The 15,575-nt window shown below is 38.2% G+C and overlaps 1 protein-coding gene across 1 annotated transcript in view; it reads right to left on the bottom strand.

The window, feature by feature from the left end:
• tox3 (TOX high mobility group box family member 3) overlaps positions 1 to 15,575 on the bottom strand; it is a 54,622-nt gene that overhangs the window by 21,659 nt on the left and 17,388 nt on the right. Inside the window, exon 2 of the mRNA XM_012880208.3 lies at positions 5,142 to 5,207. Coding sequence (XP_012735662.1) covers positions 5,142 to 5,207 — 66 coding nt within the window. The remainder of the gene's footprint in view (positions 1 to 5,141; positions 5,208 to 15,575) is intronic.

Below are 15,575 nucleotides of genomic sequence, written 5' to 3'. Positions count from 1 at the left end.
GTGTCATTTTGTATAAAGCCAGTCTAATTCTGCACCAGGAGCAGCTTAGGCAGCTCTGTTTGGAGATTAAGAGATGCACAATCCACTTTCTTTGCATCACTAGCCTGATTATCCATTTAAATTGTTCTGAAAGGCTCAGCCCAGCTAAGTGCCAAGTTAGATGCTGGATTTTGGATGTGCAGGCATGTACATGTTAAGGGGTGGGCAAGAGGGAACACAACAGAGAGAGTGCTAGTGTGTATGTGCATGTCTTTCCACCCTCAGCTGCAGAGTTCAGTTGTATGAGGGCAGAGCAGGGCATGTAACAGAGAGGTCTGATTTACCCCTGTGGGAGCATCCTGAACAGTTGTGTGGGAAAATCCCTCTTGTCTATTCTAAGTGGTAAATGTCCCTCAGACAACACAGCCAAAATAGATTTGGTCTGAAAAATAAGCAAAATTTATCTCTTTAAAAACCCGGTGCAACAAGATTTAAGTCTATGTTGTTTTTATTGAATTTATTTAAAATTAAAACAAATTGAGAAATGAAATTGTGTATTTTATAATCATGTAAATAAACATAAACACTGTGTGTGTTTCCCTTTTTGAACTTTTTGAATTTTTTTGATGCTCTAATTTATTGAGATGGATTTACAAACCGACTAACTACAATGAAGGAGTTTAGTTAATTATATTCTGCTTTTTTCATTGACAAAGAAACAGCAGGTCAGCAGCTGTTTACGTCTGAAAATACTAACCTTATTTAAAAGTATGGAAATGCTAAAGAAAAGGGGGGAGAGGCGGGGGGATGAAAAACATTAGCCACCAACAATAAATATAGAGCACAAGTCCAACCACACTAAGAATAAACTAAAATATTTTAAGATACTCTAAAGTATTATATGCTCAAAACAGCAAGGAAAAAAAACTGTTCAATTTGCCACGTTCTCTGGCATATCATTGAGAGGACTTCCAACCAGAGTAATTGTTTGTATAAGATTTTATCATTTTAAAAGCTTTGTTGGCCGTAACTAGAACATGCATATGCAGAACTATTTATACTTGCTTCATAAAAAGGGCCCACAGCAAATATTAAGCCCTTTTTTAATTTTCACAAGTCACTTGGATTTCTTTCACACATACTGTTTATCCAGAAGTTCTTTCTAATAAAATATGGGAACATAACTAAATGTGAAGCATCAACACAGAATCTTTGGATAAACAAACTATTAATGTTACTCGTTATATTTTTTATGAAACATTCAACTATGTTCGAAGCAAATTAAACAGATGGGTAAAGCAGTTAAGCCATTTTTCAGTGTTTTAGCTTTGTGATGGCACGAAGCCTTTTTCAATAACAGGACAAAGAGCAAGAAAAGGCTTTTCAGGCAGTAGTCCCAGTCCCTCAATAAACTTAGTAATCCAATTCACAGATGCAATAACCAAGACTTGTTAAAGGCAGCAGCATGCAATTACTGCATATAATAGGCCTCAGAATCAATAGAGGCTGGGCTGAAGATCCAGTTTCGAATATCTAGACAGGCAGAGTGCAGCTACTCAAATGGCAACATCAGGCATGGCACCCCTAATCAGCATTATTTCAAATTTGGATCATTTGTAGTCCATTTCTACATATTTATAGCTCATTACATGACTCTAATTTGATTGCGAGAGTAAAGTGATACATCTGAGTGGAACACAATCTCAGTGTACAGTATCCTTTTCCCCTGAGGGAGGCAGTCAACCTTTCCCTGCTAGGATGTGAGCTTTACCAGGCACACCAAGGTCATCTTATCTCATCCTCTAAGTGCATAAGGTAAATGATACACTGGCCAGCCAAACACAGCAAATACAGGGCTGCAGTTGTCAAGTAGAAGTTTCTTGTCAGAGCAATATATACACCATGAGATTTACTATACACACTGTGCAAACAGCAGCTGAGAATAAACAGGTTTCTATTTAACTTAGCGTGCAGCATTTGTATTCAGCCCCTATGTGTCGGTACTTTACAGAACTACCTTTCACTGCAATTACAGTTGCAAGTCTTTTGGGGTATGAATAACAGCTTTTATATCAAAGACTAAAATGTTGCCCAATTTATCTCTCCAACATAGCGGAAGTGTAGTTGGGCTGGATAGAGTATATGTGTGAACATACACTCTATCCAATCTTAAATGTTTATGTGTTACTACAGATTTTAAATTGAACTAACGTAAGTATGAACTTTGACTGGGTCATTTTAACAAATTAATATGCTTTGATCTAAACTGACTCAAACCTCTGGCTGGATGTTTCGGGGTATCTAGCAATTGCTAATATAGTAATAATATAATTTTATTACCTATTTGTCAATACATGCAATTATGAATTTACATTTCTAAGATAGTGCACAAGATCCTAAACAAAATTGTTGTTCAACTAAAGATTTTCAGTTCATTTTTAAAATCACAATTAGGGAGAGAAACTGCTTTATTGTACATATATAAATAAATCAATACAAACACTATACGCTACAGCTATTTTTGATTTGCTATCTCCATAAAACTGCAGACAATCTATTGTTTTCAAGAAACTATTTCATATTTATGTATTATTACATTATTGTTACTTTTTATTATTAATTCTACAACACTAACATAATAACCAGCCAATATTGCAAAACATTTTGCAACACAGGCAATATGTTAATATTTAACAAGCTCAAAACCATAATTATTTTTTATTAGAAGTAAGATGGCCAAAATGATTATATTATTAGCTGTTGTTCCTTTATTGGATGCAACCGGACTGGTCTGGTCTTAAGTCTTTTGCAGCATTTAACAGGTTTTCTTCCAGGATTGTCTGGAATTTAGCTCAATCATTTAACAAACTCTACATCTCTTCTCTGTCATCACTAATGAAAAGCATCCCCAAAGCATGACGCTGTCACCATCATGTATCACCATGGTGTGCAGGTTTGTTTCTCAAATATATAGTAAAAAACGCAACCTGTTTTTCAATATATGTGCTTTTCAAAAAAGGCATATCCACGTTCAACAAAAATCCTGTTGTATCATTTGATTTAGAAAATGTATTTTCAAGCATAATGAAGCAGTAATAAAGGATCCTTCCTTTCCAGTACATATACCACGAGCCAGTCAAAAAACATCTTCTCATAAGAAGAAGGAAGAAGTCTCTTTATTCTTCCTTTAGCTCAAGCTTCAGAACACATTAGTCTGAAAACTTGAATGTTTGAAAGGACTATCTATGTTTATGACTTTGTCTCCCTCTTTCTTTCCTTTAAAAGCACAATACCATCTGTGCCCTAACACTGGAAACAGTTGTTCCTTTTGATTAAATGCAAATGAGCTGGACTGTTTGTATCAAGGATCCCCCGAACCCCCCCTTCCCCTCACTGCCACAGCGGGCCCTCACAGCTGGGGGCTGAACGCTCTCCAAGCAGACTGTGTCGATGTGTTTCCTGCTGCATTGGGCCTGTGCAGCAACATGGATACAGAGGATGTGCCCAGTCAGCGTAAATGTGGGGAAAATTAGACTTCTTCTATAATGCTCTGTGGCTTTGTGAGGCGACCACTTTATGAACACAAGGTCACGCGCTCCACACACTTGTATGTGACTGCCTGATCTTGTGTGTCACAGTTGCATCCCTGCTGCCCAGCTGACATGAATGAAAACAATGAGGTAAACAATGACAACTATATCTGTATTTTGGAGAAGCACAAGTGTGCTTTGCTGTGGGTTTTGAAGGCAGATCAATCACTGAATTAGATTGAACCGTTTGAACCACAGAGGACGACGGGTATTTTTGGTACTCTTGTCTCTAATGACAGGGCACCAGAGTGGGTGGAGGGGGAATAAAATGGGTAAATTTAGCACACTGTTAGGATGACTATGGCTCAATGAGGCTTCTATAGACTTCCACAGAAAGCACTACACCCGTCTTTCTCTTAATGCAGAAAAACAGCACAGTGTTATTCCTGCAGCTCCACAGCAAATTCCTATTGCTGACATTTTCACTTTTTGTAAGTGCCAACAGATAGAGATACTCAGATAGTGATACGACTGTGAAATGTCTTTTTGCTCCTTTATTATACCTTAGCAAAGAGGAAGGGAAACAGGTGTTTGAAAGATACAGTATTATCTCAGAAAGCTGGGGATACAGAGTGCAGTCAAGGTAGTCAGATCACAGAAAATTCACCTCTCTGCATGACAATGTAGGATAAGCCTAGCTCATATTTTCATTGTTGTAAACTCCTGTATGGGTTCAAGAATAAACAGGGATGTGGTGACCAATGATAGGTGCGCACATTTGCAGTTCATTCCTCTAAATTCTGTTTTGACTCTTGCTACATGTACAGGAAAAATAATGTTTAACTACAGAGCTGTTTAACGGTGACTAATCTGCTAATGACAGATTCTGTATAGACTGCCTTAAAATACTATGTACTTGCAATAAATTAACGAGCTATTTAATAGCCTAACATGTGTTAGAGACTTGTTTGTCTTTAATAATAAACTTGACAATGAATTCAATATATTGCAATATGACTCACATTACATTTACAGGTGTGCAAATATAAAAAGGAACAAGTTAATGAGCTTTAGCCTGGGAGGTAAAAGAGTGAAGGAGATTGACTGTGATTCCTTTTAAATGGGTTTCACTTATAAATACCACTTTGCAATAAGTGAACGATTTTACAGTATTTGTACATAGTCCACTGATGTTGAGAGAAGAACATCTCCTTAACTTTGGGCTGTTTTATAAGAAATCAGGGTTGTATTTTACTATAAAAATTTTACTGCTGAAACAGTTACATTTTCTTCTGTAAAATAGACCTTCTGTTGTTCCTAAAAATAAATTAGAATCAACTAGCACTGAGATTTACAGGGCAGAGCTTTATAAAATCAATTACAGTAATTTGACCATAAAATATCTGATTGGTGAATTGATTAGGTATTCTTTAAAAATTCATGACATTTACAGTGAAATCCTCCGTTTGCGTGGAGGAAGCAGAATGAGGCCAACTAATATCAATAATATACATTTTTGTCAATTGCATTAATTTTGTGATTGTTTACAACAGACATCGAGCAGAAATATGATTACTTGCTCAGTCCTAGCTCAAAGGCCAATTTAACAAAGGAAAAGTAAAGTGTACTCACATCCCCAGCTGCGAGAAGGGCGCCATTTGCTTCGGCCATGTTCATGTAGTTGTTGTTATTCTGGAACTGTAAATGAAGATGAAAGAAATGACAATCAGTTGATAACATCCACTGGGTTTAGTCGTCAACCTAATTTTCTAAACAGATAAATGTTACTCAAATAAACTGTCACACGTTGAATGTTTCCATACCAGGTTAACCCATTTCTCCACCTGCGAAGCAGCATTCTGCCACTTTACTGTTATTGTTGCACAATGACAGGCATGTGAGAGGCCCTGGTCAATTCAAGCCAGTGTAATGAGAATCTACTCCGGGTATTCAGCTCTTATGGGATGGCAATTAAGGATATGTTTGCATCACAAAGCCTACTATCAGGATGCAGTGGCAGGTTATTAACTTCAAATAACCTACGGGAGGAGGGATACTGGAGGGAAATAAAGAGGTGGAGGGGATTTTTATTGTGGGAGAGTAACACTGTTGGCCAGGGATAGCTAGGGTTACCATTTTATTTAACTTATATCAATCTTATGCAGATTGTTTTCAAAATAAATCAATTGAATCACAGTGCCTACATGCATCATAATAATGTGTGGGAAACAATGGAGAGTTTGTGCATCCCACTCTGTAAAGACTGGGTAGTATTTAAGGCAACTGATAAGCTATTAAAACCCTGTAGTTTGGAAAGAAATAACACGTTTCCACAACATGGCCCCGCCCCTTCCAACCCACACATGGCCTGCTGGCAAAATGGCAGCCACTTTGTTTGCTTCTGAGACACAACTGCGCTGACAGGTAGAAACAATGGGACATAGAATGAAGAATTATGGGCTAGCAGCTGGGCCCAGGAGCACAATGCACCTCTGTAAGAGTGAAGAAAGCAAACAGCCTGCACAACTCAGGGAAGACAGAATCATAGTAAGGTTACATCTTCATGAAATTTAACTGAGAACCCAGTTTTACTAAGAGTTTTGCAGTAATGTCCTCTGTGTATTTATTACAAACTCACTTAATAAACACTGGGCGGTGACAAGCTCAACTAGATATAGATATATAAACATTCATAAACAAGACAGGCACCAAGCAATAATGATAACAAACTAGGATCTAAATGAGAAGAGCGTTTTCTAGCTCTGTGTTTTCAGTCAATACTCCCTTTCTTATGAGTGCTCAGTATTAGAATGTAATTACAGAAAGAAGTGCTGCTAATCAACTGCGAATGGTATCCATTAATTAGTCTATGCCCTGGAGAGAGAGTGGGAAGTCGGCAGCAGCGTTAACTGTGCTACGCAACAACGAGTAAGGTGCCATGAGCTCTGTTTGCAGTTACTGAAGCAGGTGGTTTAAGCCTGCTTTGGCCTCTGGTGCCATGTTAGCCTGAAGCTGCCCCACTGAACTCTGTCCGACTTAAAAACTGGGGTTTACATAGTTTATGTCAAAATGTTCAGACATAGAAGTGAAGAGTTGCACGGCTCCAATGAGAAACATCTGTCAACTGCTAGAACTCTTTCCCTGCCCAGCTGTGTGTAACTTGGAGACGTGACGCGTCTGGGTTACGTCAGCCACTCAGCTGGTAATTAACCTTACCATGGCCTTATCTTGGAACTGCTCCTCTGTCCCTCGTCTTCTTTTAGATAATAAATTAAAGTCTCAAAGATATCCCTCTCTCTTCGAGCACTAAGAAAATTGTTCGGATTTAGAACAAGATAAGGCTTACATGCAGGGCAGGCCCTGCTTCCTCTGGTTCTGTAAGTACAGTTTCAAAAAGTGAACTGACTACTCATTTTAAAATGCCATTCAGATAAATTAAATACATTACACATAATAAAGCAGAAATTAGCTAGCTATAATCTTCTTACAATTATCTTTAATATATTATAGAGAAAGTTAATATTAATCATGTCAACATTTTTCCCTATAAACCTTTTTTTTTTCCACCAATGAGGCTACTAACACAAAATTCATCCCTGAGGCCAGTAACAGCACAAGAAAGCCACAGAAAGAAGTCTAAACCAATGAGCAAACTTCTAAACTTCTAAAACAGAAGTGTACAGAACATGATTTTATCATATACCCATCATGACCAGGTGCTCCTGGCAAGCATTCTCACAGAAGAGCAATCAAAATAATCTGACAAGCTGTCCAGAGAGCCCTGGAATTGGCCGAAACAGGTTTTCCATGAAAACAACAAGTAATGGCCTCCATGCTTGCTCACTGCACAAGACACTACTGCTGAAAAAAGAATGCTGAAGCTGATTCAAATTTTGCTAAAGAACAGTTGTGTTACCTAATGAACCACTGAGAATATATTCTGGTTAGGTTTGAGAAATTTGAAGAAGAAATAAATTATCGATGAGAATCGGGGGGGTGAAACATGGTGCACCTTCCTGAAGACATGGATTACAAACTCTTTCGGAGAGAGAAAATACAGCTTCTAGATTTGTTCAGTACATAAATCACCTGACTGGATTAAATTTAAAATCTTCAGAAAGAAGTGAAGATGATCAGAAATACATTTATGCGTTCAATGCTGATTTTCTCTGTTATACACCACCAAAGTTTTCTTATGCTGTAGTTTTACTCTAACATTCTATGTTCACATTAACTGCCACAGATTATCAACTAAATTCCTAACAGTGATACACATCACTGTGTTCTGCTGATGACAACCTTACAATTATGCACATGTGAGGAGTCATTAACAACAAACATCATACTAGATATGGCTAATTTGAACATTGCAAGCATGGACACTGATCCAAATCTCATTAGCTTCATTAGAGAAAACACAATTAAGTTAAGTCCAAGTGCCAATTAGTGATGTGAGTCTCCCTGGGCTTTGTCTTTTTGAGCCATATTTTGTGTTTCAAAGGTTGTTTGAAAGCAGCTTCCAATTTTCCTGTAGAACTGTGACTAACATCCTAAGAAATGTCCCCTTGCCACTGTTATCAATCATAAAAGCTCAGTCCACATTGGTCAGGCTGCCGAGACAAGAGCAGGCAGCGGAGATTGTTATTCCCAGTTCCTTTCTGGTGAGGGGTGGGGTGGAGAGAGGGGCACTCAGAGCTCATGTTTGCAGCACTGCCGATAGAGTCAAATGCCAGAAGAAATTAAGTGTGATTGGAGGGTCTGTGCAGCTGACGCTAAAATGGGTCAGCGCAGACAATGAAGGCTCTGTAATTAAAATGATGTGACGAGCTAGATGAGAATGGCGTCTGCCATGTAAGGAGCCAAACAACGGCATGTACACCAACTTGGATGTAGCTTTAAAAATGGACATTTTGAGCAAATCCTGGGATTTGCACTGAGAGAAAATCTTTCCATAAACAAAACATAATGTCACATTTTAAATTTGATTTGCTTGTTCTGGCAGGGGTGAAGCCATAGAAAAGTGGTGTTTTAAGGCTTTCATTAACAGAGTGAATTCACAGCTAAAGGCTCTCTGTAAAATGAGACGCGCTGAGAGTCAGACATGGCTACATGGCAGCGCAAATGCCGGCCACTCTGTTTTTATTTCTTTTTCTGCACCAGCAGCATATTTCTTCAATAACTATTTAAGACGAGAGAATTAAGAGCTTACATGGGCGCTGATCCTGATGTGAAAAGACTCCAGACTCTGCATGATCACACACACACAGTGAAAAAAAACAGCAGGCGTTCAGTGAATGGCATGAATATACATTTCCAGGTTTTTCTTAAACTCCACATAAAAGCTTTTCCTTCTTATCAAAATATGTCATGCACAATCGCTGAAGCACCACAAACATATCAGTTGTTCATAATTAGATAGAGCAGGTGCAATCTAAAGTTACCCATTTATTAGTTGTTTTTTGTTTCTGACTACAGCTGAAATGGTTTTGATGCTTGGTATTTTTTTTTCAATCCCTGCACAGAAATATTTGTATGAAAGCACCTCCAGTGGGAAATAAGGTGTTTTACAGCTATTACAGCAAACAAAATTATTTCAACCTCAGGGCGAACACAATATTGCACCAACACGACCTCATCTCACCTTCAATATGATGGAGTAACCACACAGATCCTATCAGTAAACATGAACTGGACAACAAAGAGCAGTACAATCTATGCCTGAAGAGCCTCTTTTAGCTCGCGCCATCATTCCATGCATACAAATTCAGATGCATGTTTGAATTTGATGTTTCAAACACTGCAGGATTTAAAAAGGTGCACTTTATTTAAACACAAACAGACAAAAAAAAAGTAACCGTTTTCTTTCAACACTAATGCTCTCCTTAGTTTTAGAGTACGATCAAAACGTCACAACATCAGTGCCGTCTGTCAGCAAGTAACACAGTTGGACACATTTTTGCTCCCCACTGAAAACCACCAAACTAATTCAATCAAGAGGCCAGGCTTTTTCCAGAAACAAATCAACTGCTGACAAGTGATTTTACAGTTCAGCTTGAGCCCAGTAATCACAGCCTAGCATGTGTTCTCTGGAACATGACACTTGTGCTAATATGTTCTCCAGTGGCCTCAGTAAAAGACTGTGAAAACACTACAGTTAAAACCCGGCCATCTATCCAGAGAAACTCACTGCTGTTTGCTTTGTATTATTTTATGCAGTTTCATTCAAACTTGGCCTGCTGCAATATTTCAGTCAGTCGTTGGAGTCCGACACAAAGCCTGACTTTCTAGCCACTGAAAAAGAGAAATTCTAATTCATCCTCTCCTAATATTTCACAATCCAATGCAGCACAAACACTCAGCAGCCACCCCAATATCATTTAACGGTCTTTTACACACAGTAGGTTATTGCCTATGCAGTGCCAAACTGAGATATAGATATATTTCCTCCAATGTGTGCAGCAGTCAGTTTGTAAAGGGACTCCACAACGTAGTGTGTCCACAGTCAGCTTGCAAGCTGTGTTCTGATCTGCAGGCCGATCGATTGGTAATTCAGTTTAAAGCTAAAATCATTACTCCCTCCAGCCCAGCAATGTCTTCCACCATTAAGACTGCTGGTCTTCAACACTGTAAGGTGCCACTGAGGGGAAGTTCACTGTAAGCATCTCACTTTTTCTTTGCCTCTCAGTGTTACTCGGTGTACAACCACGGCAGTGCAGAAAGTCTTATGTGGGATCTGAATCAAACTGATGACAGGGGTGTTCAAGCTGTGCACAGATTATCTTCCTCTCACACCATACAGACCACCATGGCCCCAAATAGTGTCATCACAGCTTGCTTTCCTTCAATAAACCTAACTCGGAGAAACCAGAAGACATCTTCCCTTCCACAAAAGTATTACTATTTGCAGTCACCAATGTTCAAAAGTATTGCCGTCTGAAGTATGCATTTTTTTTTGTTTGTTGATCTGAAAACATTTAGTGTGATTGAAGTTAGATTTGTAAGATGCCACCATTGATTTCCCTCAAATATGACACATTATGGAATCATCATGCACAAACAACAGTAGTGCAGCTGTGCCTCAAACTGCTCTAAATGGAACAAAAAATATATTTTGGTCATGGTGCACTAGGTTTGCATATCCAACCAAAATTATAAGCCAAACTATCAAAATAAAGAAAAAGAATAACTTATACGCCATTTCACAGCTCACCAAATATGCATCATGTTATTTTTCAGGCTCCCCAGTCATTATGGCATCGTTGAAAGACAGTAGAAAGGGAAACTATAGTTTGAACGTTCAGCATGTTCCATGGGGCTAAAAATATATCCAGCAAATACATGGTGTAAAAGAGTGATAACATGCAGCTGTAAACAAACCAGAGTGGAAAAAGCACTGCTGAAACCTGTCACTTTAAGTTTTTTCTGAATAAGATTTGCTGGGGATAGGTTTTCCTGTATTGGTTCACACATTGGTTTAGGTAAAAAGTCTGTCAATCACAGTAACGTAAACTTCTAGCACAAACTCAATTTGGTGTAGTTTCTGCAAAAAACATGTTTTGGTCACTGATAAATACTGACTCAGTAGCATTTAAATAACAGTTCTCAAGACTTATTATATTTCTTTTCATCAGAATCAACAGATTACAACCTTCCTACTTGTTCTGTAAGGGAACATTCCAGCTCCAAGGTGCTAATATTAGTAAATTATGAATCACTCAATGACAACACGTGGTGATGTTAATCCAGTAATTACCCATTGTGTGTTAAGCCGCTTAAATTAAATCTTAAACAAATGGCACTTGTTTTTTTTTTTTAAAGCATTTAGACATATAGACAACTACTAAAGGGGACAGACATGGGCAGAATGTCCCATTACAAAGCACAGTGTCCTGTCACTCTCTAGGATTAATGTAATGGCTATAATCTCAGTATGCATAAAATATGAAAGATGTTGGTCAAATTAAAATTTAAACAGTGAGTAGATTTGTTCACCAATAGTAAATCATTACAAACGATATTGTGACAAATTATATTTTCCTTTTCAACCGAGTTGAAAACACAATTTTGGTAAATACACTAAATTATCAAAAGGTGGCTTCCAAATAACTTGGCAGGTCAGACACAGTGTGCAAACTATGATTAATTCTTCTCCTTTCTACCGCTATCTATGGCAGATCCTCAGGGCTCCATATTAGAGCTCTTGATCTTCACGCTCAATTTAAATGATCGTTGTGGTAAACAACAAAATGCCAAACACCACTCAAATACAAATTGTTGTCTTTTCTCCTATTACCCAAAATAATTCCTGAGGATATCCATATTAAATCCCTTGCTCTTCACTATGTATACAAATAATCTTTACAGCAATTATATGCAATTTCTCCATTCCACAAATGCAATCCATTGCCTGTTTTTTTTAACTCATTCTTCCTAAAGGAAATATTGGGTTCTTAAAGCTGCAGTAGGGAGTTCTGAGAATAATGTGGACTTGGCTTAAAAATTTCAAAAAGCACACTTTACAGGCCCCTCCCCGTTGCTCTGTGCTGCGCTATAGCCCACACTCCACATCTCCTCCCTCACAAGCAGAGCCTGCCTCACTGCTCCAATGTTTACCCTTGTTTTATTTTGGGTTTAGTCTAATTCTTTCTTTTAAGATTGCTTTTTGCCATTGGTCTATTTACCTGTCCTCACCTTCTGAGTAGGTGCTACACTGGAAATTGGCAGTTTTCCTGTAAAGCAGGATGTTTCTCCACCATTTCACTGCACAGCTGCAGCACACCAGAACACGAACGACAGAACGCGCTGAGTTGGGGAGGGGTGTGAGCAGTGCGTAATTGGGCGTGGTTGACACTGCTAAGACATTCTTCCTAACTCTTGATTGGTTGTTTCTGACCAAGAATGGTGTATTTCTGCAAATGGCCTCTGGGGGCGCGAAAGGAATTTTTTTCCATTGATTATCGCTGTCATATTTTACTGTCAGAACGTAGTGACAGTTTTGACCATAAAAAAACAAAAAACACTTTAACAAAAGAAAGACTGCAGATTTCAACCCCTTTTCTCAAATTACATCACGTAAATGTTTCTCCTCTGTATAATGCTGCTAAATTCCCATCCTTTGGGATATCTGCAGACTTTTCCATTTGATGGTTTATACATAAATCTCTGACTGGACTGTTAACTTTTCATGCATGTTTTTGTGTGAGTAAAAATCACAACCAGTATGGTTTGCATTCATCAAATATTTACAAATGTCTTTTCTTAGAGTCAAAACAGATTTAGGGAAAAATGGATTTTAAATGTGCACTGTTTGTTTTTCTAGGAATAATGAGCAAATAGAGTCAAGATTGTCAGAACTGGTTACTATAGAGAAGTTTGTACACTTTCACGGATCAAGAAAAGAGTTCACTAAGTCAGAGCTTTTTCATTATTGACACTACAGCTCTGAGTTTCTCACTTATGTGTGTTTCTTCAGGTACTGTTATATTTATTTGAAGCAAGTTTTACTGCCTTCGTGACAAGATCTAAATCAAATGAGTCTTCTGTCTGGAAAAGGCCATAATAAAAAAAGGCCATAATAAAAAAATACTAATTTATATATATATATATATATATATATATACACACACCTGTATTTCAACATACTAAAAACACATCTTCAGCACAGTTCCTGTTTTTCCTTAAAGTTTAAGCATTCCAAATGTAACCCAAACAAAGATGGTATTCTCAACATTTTTCATAATGGACAAGTAGAACGAGCCCAGCAGTCTCACTACTCTGCAGGTCAGTATTCAACATCCGGCTTTTTCCCCCTAGCAGTTAAAATAGATCTGCACTCTTAAGAGCAAATCCTAAAAGAAAGCACAAGCTAAATGGGGTTCCATCTTTGATCTAGCAGGGTGCAAAGCCATTGGCCCACCGCCACAAAGGAGCTCTGGCGATGGAGAGGGCTTCAGAAACATGGTGTAGCTTCCTCACAAAGGCTGCTGTTGCATGGACACACAGCTCTTGAGGAAGCAACATCCAAAAGGCTCAGCTTGCCGGTGTTGTCTTCCTTTTACTGTTAAGCCATGTCTCAGGGCTGTTTACTCTCAGCAGCTTTGATTCAACTCCAGCCTTAGACGGTATTGAAGGTGTAGATTTTAAATGAAGCATGTTTCGCTCGTCTATCTGTTTCTCTATAAAAATGTAAGAGGTTGCTGTGCATTTAGAGAAGCTCATAAGTAAAAATCTTGGGTAATATCAGACAAGAGAAGAAGAGCAGGTTTGTTTTTAGAAGTCTTGATGCTGTTTCTCTTGATTGGTCAGGTTGGACTTAGATCCACATGAAGCTAAACTGAAAAGATTGGACTTAGATCCACATGAAGCTAAACTGAAATCTGAAGTCCTCTCTTGCACTGCTCCTCTAGCATTGATGCATTTTGCCATTCCCTGTGTACCATTACTGGATAATGCACTCATTATAAATGGCTTTGGGAATGTGCATTGTCAAGAGCTTTTAGTGATCAACTCAAACAGTCATGTATGTCTTATCTTGTGAACTCAGAGGAAGACGATATTTGATTTTGTGAATACTCTCCTCTTATTGTGGAGAGTACAGATGCACCAATCAATCACTCAGATAATGGAATTTTCCTTGATTAGCCCTGATTAGCAAGTCAAATTCTGAAAAACATATATTTATTCTTTTTAGGTAACTGCCCTCGAGCTAACAACTCCCTCCGGTTTTGGTCTACACAACTCACTGACCCAACAGTACATACTTTGATGCCCTTAAATTTTGTGCTAGATAAAGGTTTGGGACCTTTTCTATGATGCATACGTGGTTAAATCAATTTTCCATTTATTCCCATCTATCTTTTTCTCTTGGATTATAAGTAATATTTCTAACAAAGGACTTGCTGCAGATTTTTCCCCCTCTTTTCTAGTTGATAGTACTTAGTGAGGAAAAAAACTGGAATCGAAAACTGGAAATCAGTACCACCATGATTAGCTCCAATGGTGCATCGCATCTTTGAAACAGAAATCATTATTAAGACAAGGTTAAGTGACTAGATTGGTTCTCCAAAAACTAAAAAGCATTAAATGAATTAAGTTAAAAATCAATGTAATAAACTATTTTAAATATCATATTCAAACCCAGCTGGAAATCTGCTCAACTCTTTTCACTTTCTAACGTAAGTTATTGAATCCTGTAACAGACTTCCAGGCCTTCCCTTTTCAGTAATATGACCATACTCTCCAAGCTGCAGAGAAACTTTTTCTTTCCTGTTATTCCTCACAGAGCACCACAGTAAGCACAAACTGGTCCGTTGTTCAATCTCTATAAATCTGAAAAGCACAAACTGCTGAGCGGTGACTCATATATCAGTCTATTATATACTACAGGGCTGACTGTATTAAACAAATAGCTGGGCCTGCAGCTGGAAAAGAGAGGCAATATAGAGAGAGCAGAGGTTATTGTCTAATTTAAATCTTGGCCACTTTCCCAGAACTGTACCACATTCCAATTTGTGGCTGTGTTGCTTGGCGCTACTGACAGAGGTCCGGCTGCAAAAACTCTTGGGCTTGTCTCCAGAAATGTGTCTCCAAACTGACAATCAACAAGTTGGCAAAGATTAACAGAATGACAGGGGCAAATTAGGCTAAATAATGAAAATGCACAAATATAGATGCTATGCTTTGTGCTTTTTAATTGCATTTTGTTTCCTTTTTATGTGTTAGCTGTGGCTGCAGTAATGCACCTATCATCAGAAATACCTGATGTTCAGCAGTGGAGTATCATAAAAAAAACAATGCATTTCATCTTGTCTTTAAGATCCGTAATGAAACAGCAGCTGGAAAAGACATCTGTGAACGCAGAGAATGCTTGAGCGAGCTCTTAGAAGCAATTAGCTGTTTCAAGTATTTTCTCCTTGGCATACTATTGTCCGTTCATCTGCTAGATTGACAGCGCACCAGGACATCATTAGCAAACCTGACAGCTGTTGAGTTACAGTCATTGTTTTTCTCATGACAGCAGCCATCCGGCTTAGTGCTTCTCTAGTGTTTTTAACAGTATTTAAACCT

The sequence above is a fragment of the Fundulus heteroclitus genome, chromosome 4 (assembly GCF_011125445.2).
Source record: "Fundulus heteroclitus isolate FHET01 chromosome 4, MU-UCD_Fhet_4.1, whole genome shotgun sequence".
NCBI lineage: Eukaryota > Metazoa > Chordata > Actinopteri > Cyprinodontiformes > Fundulidae > Fundulus > Fundulus heteroclitus.
Note: the sequence above shows the minus strand (reverse complement) of the source record. Positions and strands in the feature narration are given on the sequence as shown.